This window comes from Vombatus ursinus, unplaced genomic scaffold, assembly GCF_900497805.2.
Source record: "Vombatus ursinus unplaced genomic scaffold, bare-nosed wombat genome assembly UNPS02014812.1, whole genome shotgun sequence".
In the NCBI taxonomy this organism is placed as follows: domain Eukaryota; kingdom Metazoa; phylum Chordata; class Mammalia; order Diprotodontia; family Vombatidae; genus Vombatus; species Vombatus ursinus.
The window spans coordinates 36,297,249-36,320,857 of NW_020954590.1; the positions used below are offsets into that span (position 1 = coordinate 36,297,249).

A 23,609-nucleotide genomic window follows, 5' to 3' on the forward strand; every position below is an offset into this window, starting at 1 on the left:
TCTCTCTCTCTCTCTCTCTCTCTCTCTCTCTCTCTCTCTCTCGCTTCTTCTTTCTCATGGTTTTTCCCTTTGATTCTAATACTTCTTTACAGCATGACTAATACGGAAATAAGTTTAATATGACTGTACCTATATAGCCTATATCAGATTACACACCATCTTTGGGAGGGGTGAGGGAAGAGAGGGAGAGAAAATTTAGAACTCCAAATCTTATAGAAGTAAATGTTTAAAACTAAAAATAAATAAAAACATATATATATATATTTTAAAAAAAACTATTATTTTCAGTTGTCAATCTGTATCCTTGGAGGGAGTTTCATTTCCCTATACTCACAGAATCACCAGTACATATCAAATATATATGTATATACATGTGTCCTGTTTTGTATCAGAATTCTAGAATCTTTTAAAATAATGAAGAATGGAATATAGAAGTTGGTCAGAGTTTAGAGATTTATATTTATTTAATTATTAAATAGGTAAGTAGGAGATTTTGTTATTTCATCTAAAATATATCCATTTCTGACTTTTTATATTGAATACAAATAGAAGGGGATACAAAAGAATAGTTGTAATATTTTTCACATAATAAAGACTACATATTGTGCCTAGTGCATATAAACAAAGATATATATCTGAGAGGATGATGGAGTGGTGGCAGTGAACAAAGAGTGAAGCAGGTACATTACATTGCAAATTGTACAAGTGAAAAATAGTACAGATATATACAGTACAGACATTTATAATGACTTTTATCCCCATTTCTCTGCTTGTGCTTAATATCAAAAAGTGACAAGTGGATACATTTTAGGTAAAGTGACAGCAAGTTCATCTACTCACTTCCTTTCAACTTTACAAATGGATAAACAACCACCTAAACTTCAAATAACCTCTATTTTCCACTTTCCATTATTTAAAAAAAGATTTAAAACTTTTTATGCAAGCCAGCCTTTACATTTTAAAAGAAGATGGCAAGATTAACACATGCAATACTCTTTAGTTTCTTTTCGAGTCCTAGTAAAGAATAAAACTTGTGAAAAGTGACTATTAGTTATATGTTGTTTCACAGTATCTCCCCTTTATGTGCCCTTCTTTCCACTCACGCAACCAGAAACCTAGTAAGGCCCTCATTAACTTCCAAATGGACTACTATAATAGCCTTCTAAATGGTCTGTCTCCTTGCCTCAAGTCTCACTCTGTTGACAACATTGTCCACTCAGCTGCATAGGTAATTTTCTGAATATAGGTTTGATCATGCCACCCTGTTACACATTAAGCCCCAGTAGCTCCCTACTACCACCAGGATTAAATATAGAGTTCTTTAGCATTTAAAGCTCTTTATAATCTGGCCCCTTCCTACCTTTCCAGTCTTCTTACACCTTATTCTCCTTCACACACTACATTCTTTACACAGTGTCTGGCATGGAATATGAGTTCAATAAATGCTTGTTGATTTGATGACATTCATACTCATCCTATTTATTCTTGGTAGTCTAAGAAAGGGGAAAACTGAGAATTTTAAGGAAAGACATTTTTTAAGAAGTAAATCAAATATTTTAGCTAGCAGAAGACAATTTAAGGATTTAAATTATTAAATCTTTTTCTAAATCATATTTTAAGAAACAACGATGAAGTGTATTGATGAATGTATTGATGATGAAGTGAAAACTAAACCCATTTGAGATGATTCTACTCTGACAACAGTATAATACTCTATTACTTGGAGGCAGAGGGTGGGGCAGTAGGGAATACAGTGGCAGAAGCTATGAAAACTGACAAGATTTATTGGTGGCACATTTTGCTGACTACATTAGGTTCATCTAGGACACTGTTTTTCCACTTATGTTCAAGTGTTTAAATTGTCTCCCTATCTAGGTGGAAAGAGGAGGCAGTAACATGGTGGAAAGAGCACTAGGTTTGGAATCAGAGGACCAGGGTTTGAATTCCAACACTGCTACTTCTTGTCCCTGTGTGCCTCAGAGAGAAAATGGACAATAAATGATTTTTTTTTGCAAAGCATGTAAAAATGGCAAAATAATTAGCTTTGTTTCAGGTGCTTATATAATAAATACTTTACTATTAGTAACACTTTCATAGTTACAAATGTTCTTTTATTTTAAAAGAATTCTAACTAGTCTATCACTCATTGATAAATACTTCTACTCCCTTGCTCTTTACATCCCAAGTTAGAATGTTAAACTTATCTTCTATCATTCATTGTTAAATTATTCCAAAGAGAATCCCATCCTTTACATTTCACTAATGTTAATCCTTTCCCTATCTCCCTTTGCGACCACTAAGAAAAATGCTAATATTTTAAACTATTGATTCTATGCTTCTGTACCTCAAGGATATGTTTTGTTGGCGTGAATATTCTTTCTATGGACACGGATATATCCCTTCTATACCTTACTAAGATGATCTCTGAGAGATACTGAGGCCAAAAAATTCATCATTCTATAACTAACTTGGAGATGAATCTCTATGAACTGAGTTGGGCTGGACATCATACAACAACCATGACCAAGGGCTCAGCACTGGAAACTTTTCCAGCTTGGTAGGTTCTGCCAGAGCTTGTGTTCCACTGGTGCAGCCATTACTTTCCAAACAAACTGATAAAAGAGAGTTTGGTTCTAAAACTGGAAAGCAAAATTTGCTTCTTAATAAAATAAATTCTTACTTTTAGAAAATTTGTCTGTCCTTATACGCTCAGACCCAAAAGAAAACTGTTTGTTTTCTTCATAGTAGATGGATGGTGTGGAAATGGGATGAGGAATCTTGAGGAAAAGGAAGAAGGAAATAGTGATCATGGCAGTACTACTTGAATTTTTATGTATCATGAAGAGTAATATCACAGAAATGAAAGAAGATCTTTAAATAAAACTAGGGGCTGAATAAATCTTTTTGGTGCTCATAAAATATGCCTACCTGACATTATTTACTGACTGAATGATAATCAACATTTTTATTTAATTAAATTTTATATCCTGTCTGTTCCCAAGGACAGGTCCCAAAGATATAATTCGAAAAACTGTCCACGTAAAGGAAGTTTATCCTGCTAATGAAGGCTGCATTACTGTTTTTCAGTAAGTGTGAAAGAATCTCATCTCATATGTAATTACATACATGTGTATATATTTTAAAAGTCACAGAACTATATATTCTTGTATTTGAAAATAATCTTAAATGTTGAGTAGTTCAACCCCCTACCTGAAGCATGAATCCTCTCTACAAAATCCCTAACAAGCCCAGCCTCTGCTCAAACACTTCTAGTAATGGTGAAATATCTATCTCCTGAGGCAAACTCATTTCATGCTTTAATTGCCCTAATTATAAAGTATGCTTTTTAACTAACCTCAGTCCTGTTGAGTCTGGTTCCTGGGATGGAATATCTCTACTTTCTCTTTTAGCTACATATTTCATTCTTCGTGGGTATTTAGGCATTCAAAGTCATATTAAATTTATCCTCAAGCTAATGTTTAAACCAGAATACTATTTTAACAAACTTAAATTTTCAGGAGGCTTGACGAAGATCATTTAGTATTCCTGATTTTGCAGCTAGGAAAGCTGAACTAGCAACTAAGGTCTGAAGCAAGTAAATGACTTACTAGGGGTCAAATGGTGACTAGAACCTAGGTTTTCTGTACTTCAGTGCAATACTCAACACATTACAGGTATTTATCAGTTTGGACACTGTATACTTGCAGAGCAACTTCTATAGTATAGAGGAAACGTGGCGGAGTGGGAGTGCTGGAACAGGAATCAGAAGACAAGGATATTAAAATCCTGGCTCCAACATTTACTAGACCAGTGACAGGACATATGATGCCTTCTGAGCTTCAGTTTCCTGACATAAAAAAGAGGCATCAAAATCCTTGTACCACTACCTGTCTCAAAGGGTGGGAATGGAGACAAAATCTTGTAAAACTTAACATGCTACGTGCATGTGAATTATTGTCATTTGATGGGATAATAATTTTACCAGTGAATAGAATTAACTAAGGTGGAATTTCTTCTACTGGTGCCAATCAACTTTTTTCTCTGCAACTTAGAGTCTTGGAGAGAATGTCTGGGATACTATATTGAAAGATAAAGTGCCTTAACTAGGGTCATACAGACAGTATGTGTTAAAGGTGGGAAGTGAAGTCAAGTCATCTTGAGTTTATTACAAGCTCTGTATCTACTGTTAGTATACTTTTCAGTGTCTTAGTTAGTATTATTTCCCCCCCTAGAAAAAATGAACAAAAATTACTTAGAAAGTTAAAGAAATTATTAAAATTGTTCATAACTAAAAGCAGTTTGGGTCAGCTAGGAGGTACAGTTCATAGAGTGCCTATTCTGAATTCAGGAAAACCTGAGTTCAAATTTGACCTCAGACACTTACTAGCTGTGTGACCCTGAGCAACTCACTTAACCCTGTTTACCTAGTGTCCTCACCTGTAAAATGAGCTGGAGAAGGAAATGGCAAACCATTCCAGTATCTTTGCCAAGAAAAACCCACAAGGGGTCACAAAGTGTAGGACATCACTGAATGAACAACAACAACAAAAAGGCATTTTAGACCAATGAAATTTTACAGACTTTTTTTTTCGAAGCATGCTCTTCTTAACAGCCTGATATACTCTTCTAGTTCTTCTCCAGCTTATGTCTATTTCCCAAAGCAAAGTTAATCTCTCCCAGGAAGTCTTCCCTAGCTAATTTCAAACGGTTCTGAACATGTACTTAGCTTAATTCTCTTTGGTATTTATGTACAGTTTCAACTGCACATTGCAAAAAATATTTATGTTCTTTATTAATTAGATACCTCTCTTATCAGACTGGCTTTGTTTTAAATAAAATGTAGGATGAGGTTTGCCTTTACATTATTATATAAATACATACATATAGCAATTATATAGATTTATAATCCATATGTATGTCCATACCTTTCAGTGTCCTAGTTAGTAGTATTAAAAATAATTATTTAGGAAGTTAAAGAAATTGTTAAAATTGTTCACAATGAAAAGTTTGGGCCAGCTGGGTGGTGCAGTGGATAGAGTGCTGGGCCTTGCAGTCAGGAGGACCTTATTTCAAATCTGGCTTCAGACACTCACTAGCTGTGTGAAACAACCCTGTTGTTTCCTCATCTATAAAATGAGCTGGAGAAGGTAATGGCAAACCGCTCTAGTATCTTTGCCAAGAAAATCCTAATTGGGGTCACAAAAAATTGGACATGACTTTAAGACTAAACAACAACACCACAGATGTGTGTGTGTGTATACATACACATATATACACCAACATACACATGAATTAGATACAAGGTGATTGGGAGAGGAGTACCAGAAGATTGGGGAATTAAAACAGTCTTCATCTCAATTTGATGTCTCATACTTTGGTAGCATATGTGAATTTCAATAGCTAAGGATCAAAATGTTGAAATATTTAATGTATGCTATGAAACTAGACTTCATGTAAAATTCATAAATTACAGAGTAAATCTCTGATGTAAGTGAAGGGTTACAGAGCCAATTCACTTTCCTCTCAAACCATCAATTTATTTTTAAGGGGCAGCTAAACCAACATGGAAATAAGTATTCCACAGTGCTTTCACATGGATATACAGAACTTTTTTTGTGCTGTCATAAATCACAAACACAACTAACACTCTTCTTGGCAGCCTCATCAGAAACACCTTAGACTGAGGACCAGAAGACTGGATTACGCCATTTTTCTCCAAGGTGGTCTCTCTAGGTCAGGGATTATAAGAACTGCTGGTGCACTGTGGGGCTAGCATGTAATGGGCTATACCTGTTCAGCTGAAAAAAAAAAAAAACCACCTAATTTCAGCCCCTGCTGTTGTCAAAAGTAACTAAAGTCAATGCTTTAAAATTTTCCTTAAGTAATATGGAACACTATGATGAATTACACCAACTTACAAAAGTTCAGATAAACTACAGATACAAATGGAGCTTACCCAAGCCAAATCCTAGGCAAAATTGTGAAATAACTCTGAGAGCATCCTAACCCACTTATAAGCCCCACACATTTTTAAATTCTTTTCCTATCAAAACCTGCCCTTAGGAAGTAAAGCAAAACAAATTTACACTGAAGTGAAGACAAATAACACCTTAAGAGTTTTCCTCTTTTTTCACATCTTAAGAGATAAAATCCATGGGTAACTTTCTTATTAGGAAACTTCCAGGATGAAAGGTAGCATTTTTTTAGGGGAAAGAAGGTCCTTTCCTAATCTTTAAAATCATGCTATCTAGGTGATTGCATAAGATCTATACAACACTTTTCAGGGCTGCTATATCTAATGCATTACACAAAGTCTGTTTTATACATGGACACATATTTTTACATGTGAACAATTCATGTTTCCCATGAAATCCTAAAATGGAGATAGGCCAGAAAAATCCCTCTATAAGATACTACCAAAAACCAACCATTAAGATATCTGGCTAATTTCGCCACCAGTCTTAATTTTTATCTATGTTAGATGAATTTGATCCACACTTAAGTTTCTTCAGATTTAAAAAATCGGGAAATAATATTTACCTCATAGCTTATGTGTTTCAGGATTTAACAAAGTAAGAAAGTTATCCTAAGACCATTCAGAGGCTACAGGTAGTACAAGGGTATATAGCAGCCAAGAGCCTCTGGAATATTGATCATACGTATTCTTGGTCCTGTTTTTGCCACTTAGTTGTTCATGTGCGAAATCAAGATCCTGACAAAAGTCTATAAAGTCCTGAATCTCTGAGTCCAATAGATGATGGAGACCACCTCCCCTATGCACTATGAAAATATTTACGTCATTTGGATAAGTACAATATGACCATTCTTGAATTCAATTTTCTAGTGATTGAGGGGTGATGCTATTTTCTACACTGGATGCTTATTTATGAAATCTACTATGTGCTATGGGTTGGCAAAGTCAGAGTCTACTAACCTTCAAGATACAGTATATGAAATAGCTCTTTAAAATGGTTAAAAAAAATCGGTTTTCACACAGGTTGATCATTGTTGTTTTTCTCTGATGTATTTTAATTAAATGTCTCGAACTTATGCCGTTGGGTAATTTTAATGTTAATGGTTGCTGTGCAGTTGTTTTTCAGTCATGTCTGACTCTTCATGACCCATTTGAAGTTTTCCTGGCAAAGATACTAGTGTGGTTTGCCATTTCCTTCTGCAGCTCGTTTAATAAATGAGGAAACTGGGGCAAAGAAGTTTAAGTGACTTGCCTAGGATCACATAGCTAGTAATATCTGAGGTCACATTTGAACTCAGAAAGATGTCTTCCTGACTCCAGGCCCAGTACTCTATCCACTTTCCATCTAGCTGCCCCTTATTAATGGTAAAATTAAATAAACTGAAGACAACATCTTTAAGACAAAGTAAGTTATTTAGGGCATCAATTAAATGCTAGGGCCAGAGGTTTTTATTTTCTTAATTGCTCATTTGTGTGCATTTTTCTTTGTATAGTTGTGAATATACACACATATAAATACATATATAGTATTCAGAGAATGGTGAATTTAGCACTGAAAGAGACCTTAAAGGTCACCTCATCCAATTCCTTCATTTTACTGTCAGAGCTAAGTCTCAAAGAATTTAATTAACTTTCCAGGGCCATGGAGGTAACCATGTCTGACTTCAAACCTTGTGTTCTCTCTACCACACTCCACTGCCTCCTCTCCACACTGTTCATTTTCATTTCAATAAAGGTTAGTCACTAGGGCAATTCTTTGAGAGCAATGCCTCCAATTAACAAAGGAAATAGAGCAGTAACTTACAAAGGACAGATACCCAAATAGGGATACAGGTGATCCAAGAATATATCAATGTCATAATTTAGAATAGAAAGATCAGATTATAGGAAATATTTATTCAGTTATAGTCACATTACTAGATAAGTTAAAGACCATTTAGATACTGTGGAGAATGAGAGGAAAAAGTTGTATCCAATTTTTCCTAATTCTAGGATATGCTATAATCATGATTGGGCAGCAAGGTGGCACAGCGGATGGGGCACCAGGCTTGGAGTCAGGAAGACCTTAATTCAAGTGCGGCCTCGGACACTAGCTGTATGACCCTAGGCAAGTCACTTAATGTCGTTTGCCTCAGTTTCCTCGTTTGTAAATGAACTGAAAAAGGAAATGGCAAACAACTCCATTATCTATTATCCCAAATGGAATCATGAAGAGTTGGACATGACTGAAAATTACTGAACAGCAAACATATTGATGATCACAATTAATTATCTGCAATAATACGCTGTTGCAATATAACTATGAAATGCATTTGATATGCATATCTGTGTGTAGTACACATTTGACATCAGAAACCTCCCGAAACAGTTGCTCAAAGAGAAAAAAGATTATTATTAAGCAGCGATACAAAAATTGAGTCAAAATCCAACAACCTGAGAATTAGAGTAAAAAGCCATCTATTGGTTTTGGAAGAGAAGTTTTCATAGATGTTTAAGAATTTACTGTGTTTCTTAAAAATAGTTTGTAGCTGTGAAATATTCTCAGTGGGGAACACAGACTTGTTGTATGATTTTAGTTGTGAGGGGAAATAGTTTAAGTCTTTTTTCTGTTACAAGTCAAGCTGTCAGAACTCAAGGGGAAAATCCAGCTTGGTCATGGTTTTTCATCTATCCCAAGTTTTCTGTCATACACTAATATGTCAACTATGTAGATTATATTCAAAACACAGGAGAGAGGGGACAAATCAAAGCTAAAGGCTTTCCCTGCTAGAAACTGCAGCTTTAATTCATGGATCACTAACAAGGATCCCTAACTCTTTGTCCTAATCTCTCCTCTTTATCCTTCAGCTACACAAATTACTGAATGATTTTTTTGAATGATAATGTCGAAAACTTACTCAACATGTTTCTAAGACTCAAAATTTGATTTATAACTCATTTGATACACAGCACTGAGCTCTTCTTTACTTACTGAGGAGAGTTTTTAAAAATAAAAAAAAGTATTAATTTGGATTTTTTGAAGTCAGAATTCTCTACAATCTGGGTAATCATGTGATATAATTAGTCAAATAAACTAGGACTGGCATTGATGGCTGGCAGTTGGCATAGCTGAGCTATGTGTCTTAGATAATCATAACCTTTATACTGAAAACTCTGATAGGTGCTATTCAATTAGGGGACAAATATAAATGGATGATATATAGCTAGGTGGTACAATGGAACAAGTGCTGGGCCTTTAATCAGGAAAACCTGAGTTCAAATCTAGTCTCGGACACTGACTAGCTGTGTGACTTTTTGTAAGTCATTTAACCTCTGTCTGCCTCAATTTCCTCAACTGCAAAATAGGGATGATAACAGGACCCAACTTTTTGGGTTCCTGTGAGGATTAAATTAGATAATATTTATAAAGCACCTAGCACAATGCCTGATATATGGTAAATAGTAAATAAATGCTAGTTCCCTACCCTTCTTTTCCCCCTTACAGCTGAGGTCAAGAAAAGAAATGAATAGAAGGGAAGAAAAAGAAAATATAATTTTATTTCTAACTTTCTTTGTTCTTTAATGGGTGGGAAGATTGTACAAATTATCTAATTAGTGCTGGCCTATAGTGATTAGGCCTGTGATAAGATATGAGTTGTGCTCCCAGGCCCCTGATTAGTCTCAATACAAGCCATCTCCAGTCATCTAGGTCTGAATCTTCGACCATTAGCACCATACTTCTATGTTGGGGTGCAGAATTGGGGGACATATCTCCAGGTCACTATTAACCTGGGAGGTAAAGGAGAGTCCATGCCCATTCATTTGTTAAATTACCTATGGGGTATCAATATCACTTTGGAAGTCTCAGATACCCTAAAATGTTGAGATCTAGGACAAGCAACTTTTAAGAGATTAGGGAATATGGCGCCAACATTTCTTGGATGGGGGACAGAGGCTATGAAAAGGGTCCCCAGAGGATGTAAAAAGGAGGAGGAGGGAAGAAGAAATTCTCAATATAAACTATCTACTTCAGAATTTCACCTTTTGTTAATACAATTTTCCCTCCAGTCTTGTTAACAATGACCAATTTGGGAGCAATGAATCTTAAAATACAACCAATTCCATGGTTGATAAAACTGAACCTTTCAGACCAAACCAAGATTATTCTTCTTTTTTCCCCTTCTTGTAAATAGATTCCAGTGATCTGAATGTGATAAAGATTTGGATTTAGAGGTAAAAATGAAAGCAAGCTGAAGGAACTAGGAGAAATGGAATTGGAACCAAGGGTTTCTTTTTCTCCTTTTTTTTTTTCCGGTCTACTGAACTAAATCATCTAATCTGTGACACTGCTGGACTCTTTCAGCTTTGCTCTTTTCTTTTCCCCTTCAATAGCTCAATCAATAACTCTTGTAGTGCTCTGAAATGCACTGAAAAAGCCCGTAAATAAATAACAGAAAAGTTTCAGACAGCTCCCACCAAAACTATTTGAATCTCAGGCATTACTCCTCAAGTACTCTGAAATCTATGGCACAAGTCTCAGTAAAAAAACAGAATATCTTGGGACAGCTCTTATCAAAACCATCTGTATCTGTGCACCTCTTCTGACTCACTCCTTACTTTATCCAAATATTTCAGAAACTGGGAGGGCCTAGACTTGGAAAGGTGAGTTTAATAGTGAGGCACTCACACACACGCACACACACACACAGACACACACACACAGACACCCAGACACACACACACACACACACACAACTGGATTTAGCAGAGTTGACTGGAAGTCGAGAGGCCTAGATTCTGGTCCTGTGTCTAACTCTAACCAACCATGAGACTCTTGTGCTACTCGCTTAAATTCCTCTGGGCTTCAATTTCTTTATCTGCAAATTAGGGAGATGTGAACTGTATAACCTTTCTGTTTTCTTTTAGCTTCTAAGCTTGATTCCCTATTCCTTCAGATGACAACTTAGGAAGGCAATGATCAGTATGGAAAGAAAGATGTGCAGGCAGTTTTAATGAAACACTAGCTATCTTCTTGCCCAGAAATATTTCCCTGTCCAGCACTGTGTTCATGATAAAGCTACAAGGCAGGTCCCTTACTCATTTCCTCTGGCCAGTGTGAAATGATCTTAAATAAGTCTGAAAACTAATATTTTTTGGTTTCCCCTATTTTTTGGGGTGGGGCTGGGCAATGGGGTTAAGTGACTTGCCCAGGATCAAACAGCTAGTAAGTGTTATGTATCGGAGGCCGGATTTGAACTCAGGTCCTCCTGAATCCAGGGCTGGTGCTCTATCCACTGAGACACCTAGCTGACCCAGTTTCCCCTATTTTTAGGGGGGAATGAAGCAATTCAAGTCAAAGCAACCCTATCCTTTACGATTCTTTTATATATTGTCTCTTAAAGCAGTAGGGAATAGTGTAGCATATCAGGTAAACAGTTAAGGTGCTCTTTGTACATATCAGGTATTTCCACCCCAACTCTCTTTCTGACACCATGAATACTGAAACCTGTCTGTTTCATTCCATTAAACTAATGCTTAGGTTAACAGTAGCTTACTGTTTTCCAAGTTGCCCTCATTTTTTTTCAGGATTTCCCATCACTACCAGTATAAAACTCCTGAGTGCAGCCTGAACCAGATTAAAATGTAATTAAGAAATATTTAGCAAAAGAAATAAAAATGCAATATAACATAGGTAATGTTAATTTGTGGTTTCCTGTTAATATGTGGCCTTCAGGGATAGGTTTCTATTTGAGTCTGACAACACTCCTAAATCAATACCCATCTTCTTTCATTTTGCTATATTCTGCTGCTTCTTTCTCCAAACTGGAGACAGCTTTAAAATGTAACCTTTCCCTCCCCATGGCCACAATACAAATTTATATTGGCATAGGACTTTGCCTTCATTACTCACATTTCCTCTTTTCCAGTCCAACTAAAAATTACCCATTTACACTAACATCTTCTACTTTTCTGTCCACAAATCTGCTAGTTAAAAACTTTCTTGGCTTTCTCCTTATTACAAAAAGTTCAAGATTCTGCTCTTTGCACAGCCCACACAACGTAACATCCATCATCTCCCACTCCCTTCCAGTCCACCTAAGCCTCATTCCTCTTTTGTTTCCTTTGCCAGCTCATGTCTTAATGCTTTGTTATTCCTGCCACCCAATGAATGAACAATACGTTGCTACAGAAAAATAGCTTAGGTCTTCAGAGTAGATCTATGGCCTGTGCTTTTAAAGAAGGTGACAGCTTTGAAGAAGTAAATAACAATGATGATGATAAAGCATTTATTAAATGCTTACTACATGCCAGGCATTGTACTAAGTGATGATGATACAAATATAACTAGCAAGACAGTACCTGCCATCAAGGAGCTCACACTCTAATGAGAAATGACAACCCACACCAATATTATTATTAACAATTTTATGTTATTCATATTATTTATGCAGTGCTTCTAGGTGTGCAAAACTCTTTCCGTGTAACAGCTTGTTTAATCCTCCATAAAGGGAAGATAGAAAGGGTGAGGGAGGTATGGCAGGAATAAATGGAACATGAATAGAACATGGAAGTGTAATTTAAAGGAAGAATGGATCAAGAAGAAGCAAAGAGGTTATAAGATTAGAATGCGAAAAGAAAGGTTGAAGTACCTATCTGGTGTTTCTAAATGTGTATCTGTAAAAATATGCATACACATGCATGTATGTTACAATATACATTTGTTTTGTTATATCAAGAGATCAATTTTCATAAAAGGAAAACAAGGAATGTTAGTGCTAGACTGGAAAAGAGGAGGACACAAATTATAGCTTTTTTTTTGGTGTTTGTAAGAGGCATAATAATTTAATCTCATTCCATTCCACTGGACTCAACAGACATTTACTGAGGGACTTATGATGTGCAAGGACTTATGCCAACTGCTGAGACAAGATGCAAAGAAGAATAACACATGCTTCTTGTCCTAAAGAATCTAATAATTTAGTAAGATAGAGAAGATATGTTCAGAATTTGAATGTGTGCAAGATACAAAGTGCTATGAGAATTCCAAGGAGGAAGGATAATTTCCAAATGGCACAATCAGAAAAGGCTCTGTGGAGAAGTATGCGTCCCCATGTTAAGCATGGTCAGTGCCTATCACTCTGTCTTTTGATGCACCACTTTTAACTGGCTGCTGATTACCACTCCTTCTCCTGCCCTCCCAACTCCTTGTAGCTTAAGCAATTGAGACCTGGAAGGGGAGTCACCACATGTAGGATCACTGAAATAAATTTATATTTAGGAGTTCCAATAACAAATTTATAAAAGGAGCCCTTCTCTAGCCAACCATTACAAAAAACCCTACGGTTTACTCCTTCTCTCCTTCCTCCTACCTTCTCTCCCCCCAACCCCCATGCTATGTGAGCAATTATGTAATTTATTCTTAAGTTGTATTTCTGGTTCTACTTACCAATTCAAAATTAGTATTCCTTACACAGGTCATTTTCCCTGTACTCAATTTCATTATCAATACCCTCATAAATAAAATGATATTGATAATGAAACTGGGAACAGGGGACATTATCTATGTAGAAGTTTTCCGAATGACTGGCTACAGTCTAAGTAAAACCTTCTAGCTTACTATCTATGCTCTCTAAGCCTACTCTCCCAAGTGATCTCTCTCACTCTGCCTTCATATAAATGCTTCCACACCTGGCATTTATTCTTCTCCTAGTTCTGTTTCTGGCTTCACAGACTCTGCCATCAAGTACAGCTGTTGTCTCAACCTGGAACATCCCTCTGCTATGCTGGCACTCTTTTTCCATTGGTGAATTCCTCCTAGTGCTTCCATTTGGGGAGGGGTCCAGGCAAGTCAATTTTAATTCCTTTCCCAACTCTGCTTCTGAGTTTTTAGACTTGGACACCATGCTCCTGGTATGGATAACTTCTTCCCCTCCCCTATCACTTTTCTGCTTCTTTCTGTGTGTTATTTTTTCCATTAGAATTAGACTGTCTTTTTCTTTTAATTTGTATCTTCAATGCCTAGCATAGTGTTTGGTACACAACAAGCACTTAATAAATGCTTTTTGCTTGCCAGCATTGACTCTATGATCTACTACTTTCATGTTTTTATTTGCTTGGGTTTTTTTTGGCTACTAAACAGAACCCTCCACCTTTCTGGTTTTTTGTCACTATCTATTTGAAAATCTTCAACTCTGGGAAATTTCCACTACTCAATTTCTTTGTTATTGCTCCAGAGGTGCTGATCATCAATGAGAAAAATAATTAAAATAATAAAATTTGCTCTACTACACATTCATGGCACAGAATCTCACCCGGGACATCACTATTGTGTAACAATTCTACTACGCCATTATTAATTCCTGATCTCATTTCCCCCAATAACTGTTCCAAATCCTTTCTTCTTTTTACTTAACATTAATGATACTCTAAATTTCCTAAAGGTATTCATTCTCCTAGATCATAGAAAAGATCAGACTTGAACTTTGTCACCTCTTCTCCATTTCTCAAAAAAATTTAGCATCATTAACCCTTCAACCTGAACCTTTGACCTCTTTCTCTCTAGCAATGTCCTCCCTCTTATACAACTTCAATATCTCCTCTTTGATGAATTCTTATCCTTCAACAAATATTCTTAGGTCTCCCCAAACCTAAGAGAGCAGTTGCTTAAACTCAGAAAGGAAGTTCATCTAGGTACAGTTTCCTTTTTCTATTTCCTTTAACTATTCAACTTTTGAAAAAGTTGTCCAATGTCTTTACTTTCTCACTGTTATTATTCAGTCATGTCTGACTCTTCATGGCCCCATTTGGGGTTTTCTTGGCAAAGATATTGGAATTGTTTGCCATTTCTTTCTCCAGCTCATTTTTTACATATGAAGAAACTGAGGCAAAGAAGGGGTTAAGTGATTTGCCCAGGGTCACACAGCTAGTGTCTGAAGCTAGATTTGAACTCACGAAATTGAATTTTTCTGACTCCAGGCTTGGCACTCTATCCACTGTACTACCCAGCTGCCCTTTCTTACTACATGCTCTGTTTTTTATTCTTGGTAAATTGGCTCCTTCTAATTTTCTGAAACCACTTTCTCAAAGATCCTAAATGATCTACTAGCCATGAAATTCAGTGGTTTAGACAAAATTCTCCTCACTTTCCTGTTACCTTATGACACTACTAACTGCACCATTTCTCCCATCTCTTTTCTCTTAGCTTCAGAGAGAACACATTATTCTAGGTCTCTTTCTACATTCCTAACCACTGATTTTGGCAACTATTTTGCCCTTGTCATTGGGGATAGTACAAATAGAGCTTATCTGTTGTTAGACTAAATTAGATTACAGACAGTTCTTGCTTTCCATAAGTAGACCTTTCTGCAGAACTCTAAGAAAAACACTTTTTACTTAATGGGAATTTGCCAGTGGATGTGGGGAAAGGAGGGAAGGAGGAAGAGAGGAAAGCATGTGCCATGGAGGAAGGTGGCTGGCAGAGTTCAAGGACACATGGGAGCTAGGACAGAGAAGTGAGAGCAGGAGGAGTAGGAACATGCAAGGGGCTGCGGCTAGCCACTTGGAGGCCTGGCCAGAAGACATGTGGGAATCAGACATGAACACAGACGGGAGAGGATGGGTAACATGCAAGCTGAGGAAAGACATGTGGTACCCAACTGCTGATGAACTGAAGACAAACACATGGGTGGGCAGGCGGATGGAGCAGGGGAAAGGTCTCCTCTCTTTTGGAGAAGGAGGTTTCAAGCAAAGCCCCCATCTGGTGGCAGTGGTCTCTCTGAGCCTCCAATCTTCTGCTTTCACTTGGAAGGTTTTCCTAAAAGGGGTTTTTTTGGGGGTAGGGTGGGAGGTCACTGAATGTCAAACTGAGGGGTAAAAGTGGAGAGAGAGCACACAGTACTGTACAGTAAAGTTAACACAGGTGTGTTTCAGAATTTTTTACATAAAGTTGAATTTGCCTAATGCAAGAGCTATCTGTATATACAGAATATATAAGTAATAAATATAATATTTATTTATAAATATTATAAATATAAAGTATTTATAATAAATATAAATAAAACAAATAAATATTAAAATACTATATAAATATGATTTATCATCATCATCATCACTGAAGATAAGTGTTCTGAATAGGGGATATGAGAAGGGAATGAATTATAGGAATAGGGCAAAATCTGGAAGTGACCTATATACTACTTAAAATTTCTCTTAATCTTCTTGTGATTACATAGGGAGAGCTTCAAATTTCCTTTATTCTTCTTGTGGTTACAATGACTATCTCACCATGAGATTTGCTGATAGGATCAAGGCCACCCCCAAAATGGGTAGGTAAGAGTAGCTTGATTTTGCTAATGATTTTCCTCAACCTTATTAATGTGTATTAACCTTGAAAAAATTCAATTAAAAACATAAAGATACAATGCATAAACGTATTTTACAGTTGATAGGATACTAAATGAGAGGACATGAGCAAGAGTCACCCAAGATAGGTAGGTATGTGTGGTTTGTGATCTTTACTGTTAGAGAGAATAACCACACTGGGATCATAGATTCATTTTGAATAAAATATGAAATCAATACAAATTGCTATGAAATTTGTTTTGGATTGTTCATTTTCAAATTTTGCATTTACTTACAACCTATATTCTGAGACTTAAATTAGAAACAAATATCTATCAATTAATCAAAAAGTAATGCTTAGTACATGACAGGAAATGGCACAGAAAATATCTGAGGAAAGAAAGGAAGGCAAAACTTTGTCTCTATTCTCAAGAAGCTCACATCTTAATGGAGGAGACAATATAGAAGTAATAGTGAACATAAAAGATATATAGAGAGTATATGGAATGTAAACTTGGAGGGAAGTCATTAACAGCAGTGGGGTTTGGGAAAGGCCTCCCTCAAAAGGTAGGTAAGCTGAGTCTTCAGAAGATAAGTGTTGGAGATGAGGAGGGAGAGAATATTATGCATGAGGGTCAACCAATGCAAAGATCAATGCAAAAGGTTGAATAGGTGGGGTAAGTAAGAGTAAAGGGCTAAAGGATGAGACTGAGGCTGTGAGATTGAGTGAACTGGATCATGATGGTGATAATATGGAAGTTGGAAAAAGTGAAGGATTTGCATGAGGAGGTTATGGGTTTGGAACTGTTGAGTTTGAGATGCCTATAAGACATCTATGTCTGGATGACCAAGAGGAAAAAAAAATGAAAAAAAGATGAAGATTGAGAAAAGGCCATTAGAATTGGCAATTAAGAAATAATTGACAACTGCAGAGAAAGCAGTTTCAATTAAATAATGAGTTCAGAAGCTAGATTGCAGAAGGTTTAGAAATGAATGAGAAGAGAGAAGGTGGAAGCACAAGTGTAGATGGTTTTCTCCAGAAGTATAGCTGAGAAAATGACAAGTGTTAATAGCCAACAGGTAGTGGGGATGGTATAAACGAGGGTTTTTAAAGACTGGGGAAACATGAACTTCGTAGAGAGCAGAGAAGGAACCAATAGATAACTAGGCAGTAAAGATTAGAGAAGGAATGATGATGCCAGTTGGACAGTAAGCTAAAGATGTGACAGAGTGGGTTGAAAGGTGTATATAAAAAGGCTTGCCTTGGCAAGGAGAGGGGCCACCACTTCATTCAAGATTGGTACGAAGGAAGCAATAGTAGGGGAATATATCTGAGTGATGTGAGATAAGGAGGAGGGAAGAAGGAGCCTTCAAAAACTGAAGACAAATGGCACATTTATGTATGTTTGAGGGACTTTTTCACTACTATTTTTTCTTTGATTTTTTTTTCCCTTTTCACATTTCATACGGGTAATTCAATATTTATTTTCAAGGTGGCTCAGGACTGTATTCTTGTGCCAGAAATCCAACCTCATGGCTCTAGGCCCACTAGAACTGCAGCTACTTCAAGGAGTTCTGGTTTCTCTAGGGGTGTACCAAGGAAGTAACTTCAAGGAACAACCTTTTAGCAAGAGGTAGAGCAAAATAAAGTACACTGGGGAAAGGAGAACAGAGTTCAAGTTTGATTTGGAATAATTACTTTGCAAATTTTTAACCTGGAAGCACAGTTACAGAGTATGCAAAAGATGTGTTTACCAAGACTAGTTTCAATTTCAACCTCTCTTCTAACTCTGTGTGGCATTAAACGGTAAGCCATCCAACCTCTTGCTTCTGTTTTACTTTGCACTCGAGTAGAGAGTATTAATCTGACATAACTCTGAGAAGAGCCTTGAATCCAGATTAGTAACTATAAAGTGCTTACAAAAAGGCTCTCATGAAACCTACTTGTCCAAAATCAGTCGTGATTTACAAAACAGCTACAAAATCTTGCTGGTTGTATTTTTTTTTTTTTTTACTATTTGTGTTCTTTAGATAGGAAATGGGAACAAATTAAAATGTTCTGTGGCCTGAAATAGGCTTTCATTTTCACAGTCATCCAAAGATGTAGCATTTTTAGCACAGTAGTCTTTTATATCTTTGTTATTATGCTTTCCTTAATGATAGAAGTAGTAATAAGATAAAACATGTTATTGTAACCTGTTGATACCATGCAGTGCCTCACCTTTCTCAGCAAAACAATGTTATTTTGCTAGGAAATTATTTGCAAGTAATATTTGTTGAAGGCAGTGCATTTATTATTCATTTGACTTTTTCAGACAAAAATCTGGTTGGGGAAAAGTCCTTGGTAACTGTCTCAAAGTACACAATGGAGATTTTGCATTTCATAATCATACAGACACTGCTTTATGGATAGTAATGTGATCTATATTTACAAATTATTTCTCAAAAATATTTGATACAAAATAGTATTAAAACTAAAATACATTCTCACAATAGTGGAAAGATCATTCAGTGAAAAGGAAATATCATATGCAACATTTCCCAATTATGTGCAGTGAAAGATAGCTATAATGTTTCCTAGTAGCACTATTTTACAACTGATTTATCTCGGTCTCAAATCAAATGCACCTGAGAAAAACAATGAAGTTAAATTTCACAACAGCGAAGTCTCTTCATTGTGATATTTTTCACCCTGTAACTTGGTTTCAAGTTTGTGTTATATTGTTACTTATAAAGTTTCTCTTAACAAAATAAGCATCTTTTGAACCTGGTACAATAGAAAATACATTTGATTAACACACTTGATTACTTCCTCCCATTTATCATAAGTAATCAATTCAGTTTTATGTGATAGAATACAAGATCCTTGAGAGCAGAGACTGTTTCATTTTTGTTTGCATTCTCTGACTGACACATAGAAGACTATAAAATTCCTATTGTTTGACAGTTTATACTTGGTTGTTCTATTCAGTCTGAGAGGTGATGCTACTCATTCTCATAATAGAGGGAATAGGAAATTGGGTGGGAGTTTAGTAAGGAAGCAGGATGGTGAAGTTTCCCCAAGTCCTCCAGAATCAGGCCTTCAAAATGTGGCTTGATTATTTAGTAAGAAGTATTGTGAATTCCCTGATTATTAGTGAAATCCATATTCAAATATACACCTGAGAATATATTCCAAAGAAAAGTGTAAATCACTTGTGGATTATCTGCCCTTCTGCTCCTCTCTGTTATTACGTCAGTTTTAGTTTTTATTGCACTTGAAAATTAAGTTACATTTGCAGCTATTGAAATAGCTATATAAGAAAACCAATTAAATAAATTCTTGGTATAAAAGTAGTTAAAATACTTGGAAAGCTTGCATATTTAAAAACTTCCTGAAGCACATTGTTTTCTGGTTGTTATTAAATGTACCTCTATTTGTAACAGTAGAAGAGAATGGACAAATGTCTCCATCAGGGATAAAAAAAAAATGAGCAAATTCATGAATCAGAATTCTCTTCATGTTTCTGTTTTCTTTAGAAAGACCTTATGCCTTAATTATAAGTGTAGGTAGCATTGAAATAAATGACTGAGTCTGGGTCCCTGCTATGAAATGCAAGACACTGAAATTCAAGTATTTTAATGAAAAATCAAATGTTTTATCATTTAGTAAAGGACAATGAAAATTTTGATGAAACAGCTTAATTTAAAAAATAAATGAAATTAGGATGTGAATTAGTGAATTTGTTCTTTGTATCCCCAATGTAGATATTGATATTATTGGATTTTAGCCAGCAATCCAAACAAATAAGAAATTTTTATTGCTTCCCATAATAAAAAGGTCACCTGTTTTTTCCCCATGCATATGTATAAAAACACGAGCAGGATTAAGTAGGAAGCATAAATCAAGAATATGACTATTCTTCATCACTATTTTACATGATGACATTCTTGGATGTAAATTTCACAAAAACAAACACTTACTACTGTGCACAGTCAATCAGTTGGTATTCATTTGACCTCTCGAAGCATGCCTTTACTCCTTCGTCATCCCAAAGCTTTTTTACATGATCAAAGAATTCCTGAAAATTAGAAGTTGCAGATTAGAGAGTATGTAATTTGTATCTTTTAAAAAGTTAACAATAAAATATTTGTTTCTAAAAATTTGAAGGAGAAAATACAAATTTTAAAGGGGGAAAAATGGAAAGTTAGTGGTATTCATTACTGCAAATACAGCGACTGGTACAACTTTTAGACTCTCAATAATCAGTAACTTAACATTTCAACTTCAGCAGTTCAAAAAATATACTATAATTACAGGTGCTGCTTTAGTTCCTGTCATTTACATTTTATATCTTAGTCATGGTTATGTCACAAACAAGGTAGAGAAAATGTATTACTGTGGTGGCAAAGAAATAATCCTAAGAAAAAATCATTCAAAATATTAATTCTTAGAATGTTGAATTATCTAATCCATTTTAAAGTAGCAAAAATGAATCAAAACTAGTATTTATCTGCACACTCTGAACAAGTGGTCACAGCACTAATCATGATTGCATTTGGGGCTTGGGTAGGGCAGAAGCCAGACTTTGGGAACTTAAGAGTGTGGAAACTCTTTCTACAATGCCATGCTGTGGGACATCAGCAAGTGGTCTGTTCCTTATGCCTTAATGTCACTCCAAGCAATTTTCTCAGAGGTTAAGTGATTTGTCCATGGTCACACTGCTAGTATGAATCAGAGGCAGTACCTAAAGCCCAGGTCTTCTTGACTTCAAGGCCAGTCCTTTCTCAACCGCACCATATTGTTTCTAAGAAACTGAATAATATATTGGCAATTATAATGAAGCATTCTCCAAAATGATTGTTTTCCTAATTTTAGAATAAAGGCGGATCTCTAGATTTATATTTCAGCAATTAGGGAAAATTATGTGATTAAAGTAGCAAAACAATTTGTAGATATTTTCATATTATTAGAGGTCCTTAGGAGAAAAATGAAAAGTATAGAACCATAGAATCATGAACAATATTTAAAGATGTGAATAATGTACAACAAAATATATAGAATCTACTCTTGGAAGCTTGAATCCATCCACTAATAGCAACAATAAACATTTAAGCACCTACCCTATGAGGCAGGAAGGATGTTAATGTGGAAGCATATTGAGGTCCTTCCACACTAGAAAATGGGGATATAAAGACAAAAATGAAGCATTCTTTGCATTAGAAAAATTTAAATTCTACTGGAAAATAGGAAATTCACACAGATAACTAAATGCAAGCTAACTTGAGGAGAGGGAAAGCAATAACTACTGAAGCAATCAGGAAAAGCTCCACATAAGGAAGTGACACCTGAAGATAAAGCTTCTGAGAGGCAGAAGTGAAGACAGTGTATGTCAACAGCAGGGGAGGTAGTTTGTGAAAAGCCACAGAAAAAGGAAATGGAATCTGAATTTAAAAAACAGCTAACAGGAAAATCTGGCTAAAAAGCACAGTGCATAAAGGGAGAAGGAACAGGAAATAAGTCTAGAGAGCCATGTTGGAACTTGATTGCAAAGGCAAGATGTGTTTATATTTTATCCTGGGCAATAAGTAGCCTCTGAAGATTTTTGACCAATGACGTGGTCAGGCCTATGCCATCACCTGGTTATAAAGTTGTAGTTGGGAAATAAAAGCAACATCTGCAATCGAGGCTATATTATTACGGTGACAAAATATATATGTAATGCTATGCACATTGTGGCATGATAAAACACACAATATAATCAATCTAGAGCCTATGAGGAAAAAATAACTTCAATTTGAATCATTTAGACGTATTACTTTGGATGATAATTTGTTTTAGAATTATCTAATGATAATGATGTTTCTGATTGGCTTTTTAAAGTGGCAGAAGGAACTTTAGATTAGGAAATCTAAACAAAATTAGATCCTCATCTGCCTCCCTGAAGGTATTACTAATAAGCCAAAGGGAAGCTGGCATAGGGGAAAAGGTTAGCAACAGGAAAGGGTTTCAGATTCACAGCAAAGCTTTACATTGGAAGCCTAGTCTTCTATACATATGTATGTGTATGGATTTGATCTTTTTTAGTTCTCCTCCTCTGGCCAGGTGAATGTCTTCTTCTTAATGTTGTCTTAGGTCTTGGCTATTCCAATCCGGCTTAGTCTGTATGATGGATTAAACTCAAAGTTTCTGATAGAGAAAGATAACATCTGGGAATATTTCTATAATGCTGAAGTCTCAGCCCTTGCATAATCTACTTTGATAACCTAGCTTTGAATGTAACAGTCACAGACTTGGACCAGAAGCACACTTATGAGATACAAGTAACAGCTGCTTTGTGCCCTTTTGGTGAAATTTTGGCTCTTCTAATTCTTGCTCAAAACTGACAAGAGGGCCCAAGTCCCTCTCTCAGCCATGTTGCCTAAAATTACATAAGCTAGTTCTCCATGATCTCTTTTCTTGAGTTGTGAGGTCACATGTTGCTCCCACTACTCCTGGACTCCTTTTCAGGCCAGTATCTCATGGCAGATACTCGGTTCATAGGCAGAGCTAAAATAAGATACAAACCCTGAGGGCAATGAATAACTGTTATTGTCCTGGACTAGCTACCTATTATATCTACTTCCCTGTACTCAAGTTGATTCTTTTAGACTCATAGATTTAAAGGTGGAATGTCCCCAGGGAATCTCGTAATCAACTTCCTTATTTTACAGAAAGGGAAACTGAGTCCCAGAGAAACAAGATGATTTGTCCAAGATTACATAGCTAGCAAGAGGCAGAAGTGGGATCTGAACCTAGTTCTTTTTACTAGAGAGCCAATGAGATTTTCTACTTCCCAAAGGAACAGCTTTCTAGGATCCTGGTTTGCAAAAGAAAAATTGCTTAAACATAGAGCCACTACAGAATATTCCCCTCAAGTAAAAGATGGAAAAATGAAAGGCAGGTTTTATGGTGTTATAGTCTACACTGATTATTGTTTATGCCACTAATTTGGCTTTTCATAGTTATTTAACTGTTGTATTAATATATGCTCTGGATGCGCTATCGTATTGTATAATGGAGGCAACTGGACCCTTAAGATTGAGTGCTCAGAACATATGCAATATCTACATGGAAGCTTCATGACTGGCTGCTGAGATTAACCTGAGTTTGCATACAAAAGTCTCAATATGAACTCTCTGTTCTCTGGAAGTTTTCAAGTGAGGAAGAAGAAATGTTGAAGGCCTCCAGGTCAATGAAGAGATAACTGCCATGTAGCTATGAATGAACAGTCTCTGTTCTTTTTTTTTTTCTTTACATTTACTCTTTCCTTATCAAAAGTAAATTTTAGGGGCT

General features: G+C 36.0%; 1 protein-coding gene across 2 annotated transcripts in view; it reads right to left on the reverse strand.

Moving 5' to 3' along the window:
- The window catches only part of LOC114053904 (guanine nucleotide-binding protein G(olf) subunit alpha), a 375,336-nt gene that overhangs the window by 110,654 nt on the left and 241,073 nt on the right, over positions 1–23,609 (reverse strand). For both annotated transcript variants that reach the window (XM_027877025.1, XM_027877024.1), the window contains exon 5: positions 20,258–20,355. In XM_027877025.1, the coding sequence (XP_027732826.1) occupies positions 20,258–20,355 (98 nt within the window). The remainder of the gene's footprint in view (positions 1–20,257; positions 20,356–23,609) is intronic.